We start from the raw sequence: 8,322 nt of genomic DNA on the forward strand, positions 1-8,322 counted from the left end.
TACCAGATTTGGTGAGGAGAGCAGGATAGCCAATAGATAAGCAGTTGGAAAAGATAGGAGAGACAGAGAGCACCATATAGTAGGTGGGAGAGGTGGAAGGGAGAGGGGGAGACACTAGAAAGGACAACTAGAGCAAGCAGATAGGACAGCGATAGGCAAGCAACTTGAGCAACGGGACAAGACGACACTCAGGATTAAGGAGATCACAAAATGCACATTTAAAGACCGGAGGGGAGACGCACCTAAGTTTGAGAATCCTGAATAGAGCGAGAAAGGCCTAGGTTTCACTATGCAATTTAAAAAAAAATATATATATATATTTTTATGGGACTCAGTCACGTTTAAACACATGGTGGAAAGAACCGCCTGCAGGTGGAGGGGGGGGGGGGTAGGCAGGGCAATCCGAAGGAAGGTGACTGGCAGCTGGCGTCCCCTGCGGACACCTGCAGACACTTACAGGGAGCCGCCAGTAGGAACCACCCTTTGCATAGGGGCCCTTAGCCGTGGGGCTGCCGGGCAAGGGGGCTCCCTGGGAGGGCCTGTAAGTAGGAAGGGAGAGCCAATCAGGGAGGGGGTGGTGGGCAGACAAGGATGGAGGCGGATGGAACAAACACAGGGAAAGAACGAGGGAGCAATGGGCAGGGGGCACCAGAGAACAAGTTTAAAACAAAATTACAGGCCCAGGAGGGTCTTACCCACAGATTCCAAGCAGCTGCAGCACCCGCTCACGCCACAATGGTAATGGCGAGCACGGTGCGCGAGGCATCGGACACACCGGCACAGGGAAGTGGAAGCAGCCAATCAGGGAGGGGGTGGGCGGGCAGGCAAGGAGGGAGGCGGGCAGAACAAACAGTTAAGAACAATGAGCAGGGGGTTAGGGGGCACCAAAGAACAAGTTTAAAACAAAAATACAGGCACAGGAGGGGTCTTACCCACAGATTCCGAGCAGCTGCAGCACCCGCTCACGCCACAATGGTAATGGGTTGTTCCTTTGGTCCTCGGGAGGCGACTTTTGGAAGAGCTCCCTCTACCTGGCTAGTTAGTTCTTCAGCGCTTACGAGGACAGCGAGCCACACGCTGTACAAGCTTGCCAACCATAGTCTGGGCCAAGGCAACGTAGGCAGAGGGCGTGGTGGTCTGAAGTTGGGAAGAGCCCGTTGCAGGAAGGACACCTGCTGAATCCTGTTGAAGTCGATATGCGCCGGGGAGGAGCGTGATGCCTGAGGACGAGTACCTGAATGAAAAAAAGACAAGAGAAGAAGTATCCGTGTGTGGAATTACATGGCTGAAGCCAAACCCAGGAGCGCTGGTGAATTCGGCCCGTTCCCGTTGACGCGGAAAAGGGGTCTGCGGTGTGGCGCCAGAGAGCGGAGTCAGGGCAGCACATGCTCCCTGGGCCGCACCCCTGCGCGCCTCTAAATTTAAAGGGGAAGAAGGTTTTTTTCTGGTGAAAAAGGTTGTCTCCCGTCTCTTGGAAGGGGTGCCTATGCGGTATGGGGGAAAGGGGACGGGACGTAAGAGTATTATTATTATCACGGTATTTAACGCAGACCTAGCTTTGGGAACCAATGGAGCAGTTAACAATCATAGAGGACTGGAGCATAGGAGGATTGCCCTGCCACTTAGCTTGCATACCTTTGTGCTCCGTTCAATCACCAAGCAATCCATTCTCTGATCCTGGCTGATAGAATTAGAAGTGTTTAGAGAGCATCCAGAGCTTTGTTTGCGTTGCGGTTGGAGGGTGGAGTTTAATTGGGGCACTTGACACCACTTCTGTTTTACTCTTTGGGCTTGTACTATTTATGAATTGGGCAGCATTCCTTCTATGCCACCAGTACAACAGGTTGTGTGGAAGGTGGAACGCTGCCTTAGAGAAGGTTAGGCAGCAAAAGAGCTTTCATTTCCTGGGATTGGAGTGCATACTGTTTAGCCCATAGATGGGTTCTCAAGCTGCATGAGGGATTGCTACCAGGGGGTTTCTCATAATGGATGAAAGGGGCAACTAGGTGCAGGTTATTCTGAAAGGGGTATGGTGGCAGAGGGGGCTGATCAATGTTACATTTTCATAGCGGACACTAGAACCGCTGTTGAATGATGAGACAAAACCATAGACTGTCGCATGCCTGTAGCGGTCATATCTTTGGAGGGTTTTGAGCCAAAATAATGGTGCTGTGTGTTGGTGGTACGGTTGTGTTTGGCCAATAAAAAGCGAGAAGGCCAATCTGTCCAAATGTCCCTCTCAAGTGATGTATCATCGTATCTTAGAAATGCTATACAATGGCAGAACGTAAGCATGTTTGGCTGTTCATGTATAGCATATCATGCACAGGTATTAGGATGTGAGACTAGCTGGCCATATTTGGCTGTACTTTCCCATTATGGTTTTAACCTGGCATACAAATACGATGGCTGTAGCTGAGCTTGTGATGGCTCTTCGGCATATGTTGGTTGTAAGAAGTCATGAGATTGCATATCCTTCTTTTATTAGGTTGTTACTGAGCTTTACGATGGCTGCTACTGGGTTTGTGACGCCACACCTAAAGATCTAATCGTAGCACTCTATGGGAGGTGTATGTGGTCATAAACATACATCCCCGACTGTCTGCAAGCGATAGGGTCCTGTTAGAGGGGGACATAAATGAGGGGGAGGTGCGCCAAGCAATCAACAGCCTCCGGACCGGCAAGGCTCCGGGACCAGATGGTTTCACTGCGTCTTTCTATAAGAAATTCGCGGAGGGTCTGATTCCCTTTCTTACCAAACTGTACAATTCCTTTAGAGAAGAGGGTAATCTCTCCCCGACCATGAATGAGGCGAAGGTTGTGGTCTTTCATAAAGCAGGGAAAGACCCGACCTCGGCGGGTTTGTATCGTCCAATAGCCCTGATTAACCAGGATGCTAAGATTTACACTAAAATCCTCGCCCTGAGGCTGGCTCCTCTGCTTCTTGAATTGATCCATGAAGATCTGTCGGGGTTCATCCCAGGCAGGCAGACTCACGATAACTTGAGACGCATGGCCCACCTGGTGGAGAAGGTGGGTATACATGAAATTCCAATGACTCGATGCCGAAAAGGCATTTGACCGATTAGAATGGTCAATGCTATTCAAAATTATGGATCGTATGGGGTTTGGAGTTAACTTCCTCAAGCGGATTAGAGCGTGCTACAATACCCCCTCGGTTAGAATAACTGTCAATGGGGAACTCGCGGACAAGATGGAACTTTCCTGGGGCATGAAACAGGGATGCCTCCTGTCGCCGCTGTTGTTTGCTATCTCCCTAGAGCCTCTATTAATAAAGATACGGGAATCGAGTGCAATAAAAGCGGTAGAGATGGCTGGGAGGCAGCACAAAGTGGGCGCTTATGCTGACTATCTCGTACTGACTATGGGAGACCCAGCCCGCACTCTCCCTGAGGTTATTAAGGTATTAGATGAATTTGGGGCGATAGTGGGTCTAAAAATAAATAGGAGTAAATCGGTGGCTCTACAGGTGACCCGGGGACCCGAGGGGAGTAAAGGGAGTAGCGGAGACGCTGGAGCTGAGCTTGGCATACAAAGACATTAAATACCTGGGCATCCGCCTAACGAAAGGGGTGGGCGGCATGTATGGGACGAATTTCCCAGAGCTCCTGGGGGAGATTAAGAAAGACCTCGAGCAGTGGGAATCATTGGTGATTTCGTGGTTGGGACGGGTCGCGGCGATCAACATGTCCATATTGCCGAGGCTTCTGTACTACTTGTAGGTCTGCCCTATAAAAATCCCTAGGTCCTTTTTCAAAGCCTTAACTAAAGTTATCACCTCGTTCATTTGGAGGAAGAAAACCCCTAGGATCTCGAGGACGGTGTTAACGGCCCCATTAGATAGAGGGGGGATGGCTCTGACGCATTTTCACAAGTACTACCAGGCAGCGCAGTTGTGGGTACTCAAGGAGTGGTTGGGAGAGGCGCAGCAGAAGATATGGGCTGTGCAGGATAGGGCTGTAGCTAGAACACCCCTGCGGGACCTCCTGTGGAAGGATAAGCGGCATAGGCACGTTAACCTGGGTCTGAACGGGTTGATGGAAGCCCCCCTTTGAGTGTGGGATGACTTGGCGAAATGTGGTGTTTTGACAACAGTGCCGGGGCCCTTTACCCCTATGTTTGGGAACCCAGATTTCCCCCCGAGGATGGAGAGGGGTGCTTATAGAGATTGGGAAGCAGCAGCGTGGACGAAAATAGGGGAAATGATGGAGGGCTCGGGAATCCTCCCCTTCGAGAGGTGTGTGGAGGTACTGAAGCTAAAGAAGGCTGATAGGCTCAGATATGGGCAACTGAAACACTGGCTGACCTCACCTCCTATAAAACGGTCGGCTACCCGGGACCGCTCAAATTTTGAGACCTTTGTAACAACCAATTCCGGCATGACGAAGCTGGTGTCATCCCTATACAAGTTGATATTGGGGCACGAGGAAAGGGTCAGCTGGTCATATATGAGGAAATGGGAACAAACCCTAGGGGAACCCATTGGCAGAGATCAGTGGGAAGCCCTGTGGAGTGATATTCCGAGGCTGTCCCACTCAGTGCAGCTGAGGGAAATGTGGGTTAAAGTGATAACGCAGTGGCACCTGACTCCAGAAAAACTACATGTAATGTTCCCTCTGACTCCAGAAAAACTACATGTAATGTTCCCTCGGGTGTCCAATCAATGCTGGAGGGCTTGCCGGGAGGCGGGAACGTGGCGGCATATTTGGTGGGACTGCAATAGGCTGCAAGGCTTCTGGGGGGGGGGGGGGCTGTACGGGCACAATTTCGGAGGATATTTCCGAATGCAGCGTCTATGGGGAACAGAGGGTGGATGTGTGGTCTCAAAGACGCAACAGCCAAGGCGCTTTCTAAGGTAGACTGGAGATGTTTTATGGGCCTGTTGGTGGCGGTCTGGTTGGCAATAGCCCAGTGTTGGAAAAGCCCGGACCCCCCTCTGTTATCTAGTTGGCTACAAAGGGTCTGGTCGCTGATTACGATGGAAAAGCTCTCATACACCCTAAGGGGGGGGAAGATGGTTTTGAAAAAGACTGGGGCGTTGTGCTGGAATACCTCCAGTCGGACTATATGTTACAGTGGTGTCCGCACAGTATAAGAATTTTGGATCTCTTCAAGGCATGAGATGTTAAGATGACTCCGATGAGAATCTCCGGCGGGAATTGGGTGGGGGGAGGTTGAAGGAATTTGCTCCTGTTTATTGAAAATGGATAAATAAAATTTAAAAAAGAACAAAAAACATACATCCCATCAATTATATCGGTTGTACCTGGGCGTTTTAGATTGTACAACATGTAAAACTGTGTCTGGCCATATAGTCTACATTAGTCTGCCAAAATGGCAAAAAGCACACAATATAGTGCTACTTTCTATAACATTAGAAACCATTCCTATAGACAGAAGTGGCTACAATTGGGCATGAAGGGCAGAACCTGTGCATATGTTGGCTGTGACCTAATATTAAAGGATATACTTGGCATGTGAGAAAGCTAAGCCTATGCACAGTCTCTGCTTGCTTGAGACTATTCAATTCACTTTTTATAAGGAAAAATAGCATTTGTGTTAAGGAAACTGGGATAATGTTTGGACTCTTGTTTTTCACCATTCAGATAACGTCATTAAAAGCTCAAATAAACAGTCAGGAAGCCACAATCTCCACTTATGAAGAGGAACTCTGCAAAGCCAAAGAGGAATTAAGCCAACTACAACAGGAAACTGCACAACTGGAGGAATGTGTGGAGGCAGGAAGGGAGCAGCTAGCTCCTCTGGAGAAGTGCTTGGGGGATTCACAGCAGGAAATTCACTCGGTAAGTACAGTCGTCCGTAAACGTAACTTTCACTGGAGTTTTTCTTTCAGCTTCTCTGTGTCCATTCTGCTGTCGGAGGTTGTGCAAGAACTACTTATTCTCTTGGCCACTCCTTGGTTATTTTCACTACCACTAGTACCCATTTTGTTATAGTTTAATGTTTTTATAAAGATGTTGTTTCATGAGGTGGAGCACTATTTTACTATGAAACAAATTAATAACTAAGAGGTTTGAACATTTAATAGATTTAGTCCTCTATTTGCATGGTGCATACATTGAATTTGCATGCCCTCATGTATGCACTGTGCAAGAATGTAGTTCTCCTTCTGATCATTCTTATGTCCGGTGACTAAGACCTCTGCCTGTAATTGGGAATAGAGGATCTGTGTGATGCTGGGCCAAGACTAGATGCTTTGGAGATCTCCAAGACAGCCCTACATTGCCCTAGGTCAAAAGCAGAGCACTGTCACGGGCAGTGCACCATTGATTCCCTTACCATTTTAAGGAGTTCAATATGAGTACAAGTCTATACACTGACGGCCCAGTAAGTTATGGTGCCCTTTTGTCAGAACTTTAGTGGAGGCAAACGGTTGAAAGTCTTACTGACACTTGTAACCCTCATTGCAGTATTTGGGTCTGAGGTGAAAAAGTTGCTGTCAGTCCGAGACGCCATGCGCAAGGACCGTCCGCTCGGCCACATCAGAACGTGCGCATGGCATCCTAGTTGGTGACTAAACCTAAAATCATCTTGGTATGCATTGCCACGCACTGATGGTGGAGGCACATTGCAGTCAGGTGAATTGATTACTGTGGAACAGCTTTTGCAATCCTGCACAGATGGGTGCATCCCATTTCCAAGATGAACAGTCCAATAGATGGGATAAGCCCCTGGAAGAGTAACAGACATAGATGTGGGTGCATGGAGTTGGCTAGTGAGCTGGTGACAGAGCGAGTAGAGGTGGTAGAGGAGAGATGAACAGAGTTAGCAGAAGAAAGGCAACCAGAGGACGCTGAAGCACGAAAGGGATGGAAAGTGCAAAGGGAAGCAGTGAGGACACAAAGGGCTTGAGAAGAGGTGGATGTAGGGGGTGAGAGGAGAAAATGCAGCAACAAGTAGTGGAGAGTAGGTTGGAGGAGATGTGGAGAGAACACCTAAGTAGAGGTGGCAGGGGACAGAGACAGTAAAAGGATCAGAAAGGAGGAGGTTGGAAGGAGGTAGGACGACAGAAGGAGACCTAAGGCAGAGTTTGGCAGAGATATGAGTGAGGAGAGAGATAAGATGAGATGAGGTTGGAAAAGATGGAGATGCATGATCTGTTTGTGATACAGACAGACGTAACATTGAGGAGGAGGGAAGGAGACACTATATGGAGGTTGGAATTAGTTAATCAGGAGCAGGTTGAACAGAGATGCAGAAACGAGATGGGAAGCGATACTAAAGACCTGAAAAAACTTAGAGGAAGGTGTAAGAAACCAGAGAGAAGGCAAAGAGAAAAGCAGGGAGGAGAGGTTTGGAGGAGTACTACCGTGTGGGACTGCATTCAGGAGTCAGCTGGAAAGAAGACAGTGGAGGTAGCATTGATAAGGTAAGGGACCCAGAAACAAGCGATAGTCATGAGAATGGAAACCCTTCATAACAACATATTTTGCTACCAGTCGCAGGAGGGCCTTTGGGCAGACCCAGAAGCAGCGTGGTGCAGCGAAAGCAGATGTCAAGCCTCTACGTGAACTTGGTTACCAGCCTCTTAATAGAAGCTCTAAGGTTTTACTAAACACTATTCGGCCCACAGCCTCCGTACTTTTACAAGCCTTATTTGCAAGTACACATGAGCCTATAGACCCTGGAGCATTCGTCTTCCTGGAAAAGAGGACGAGAAGCAGAGAACCAGTGTTGGTTGACCAAGGAAAGGAGAAAGAATTGCAGGGAAAATAAAAATAAAATACCCCAAGACTGAACCATGACGGTCAATTGATCATCTACACCACGGAGAAGACATGGACTGGTTCTTAAAAAACTAAGATTCAATCCGTTCAGCCCAAGGTGAGGCCACCCTGTTATTTTCTGGGCTGCATATACTTAGTTTGGCCCAAACCTGCAATTAGCCCTATAATAAGCCTTTCTTTAAAAATTCACCTTTGCATCTGCTATGTAAGTCGTCTTTTACACTGTTGTAAAAGTCCCCTTCACATTTTTTTAGTCTTTCATGATGTTCTGACTATTTTTCCCGCTGAAACCCATCCAGATATCACAGGAATGAAACCCTTATTTGTAGGTTTCTCTTTTGAGACTCTTATGACTCCAATGGCGGGGAGGTACCACTAAGGTGCGCCCCATATTCTCTCTAGATTAATATCCAAATAGGTAGGCAGTAAGGCATTCATAAGGTACACTGCTCGCCACTAGTAGTTCTGGTTGGTGCTGTGTAACTTTAAAATGTTTGCTGCTTAAATGGTAACGGTTTGGACTTCACAACGCTAAGACTTCATTTTTTACCTG

At 48.1% G+C, this 8,322-nt stretch overlaps 1 protein-coding gene across 2 annotated transcripts in view; it reads left to right on the forward strand.

Annotated features, from left to right (window-relative positions):
* EPS15 (epidermal growth factor receptor pathway substrate 15) overlaps window positions 1–8,322 on the forward strand; it is a 1,698,287-nt gene that overhangs the window by 1,055,425 nt on the left and 634,540 nt on the right. For both annotated transcript variants that reach the window (XM_069642214.1, XM_069642213.1), the window contains exon 15: window positions 5,628–5,825. In XM_069642214.1, coding sequence (XP_069498315.1) covers window positions 5,628–5,825 — 198 coding nt within the window. The remainder of the gene's footprint in view (window positions 1–5,627; window positions 5,826–8,322) is intronic.

This window comes from Ambystoma mexicanum, chromosome 1q (genome assembly GCF_040938575.1).
Source record: "Ambystoma mexicanum isolate Mex_15411 chromosome 1q, UKY_AmexF1_1, whole genome shotgun sequence".
NCBI classification, from domain to species: domain Eukaryota; kingdom Metazoa; phylum Chordata; class Amphibia; order Caudata; family Ambystomatidae; genus Ambystoma; species Ambystoma mexicanum.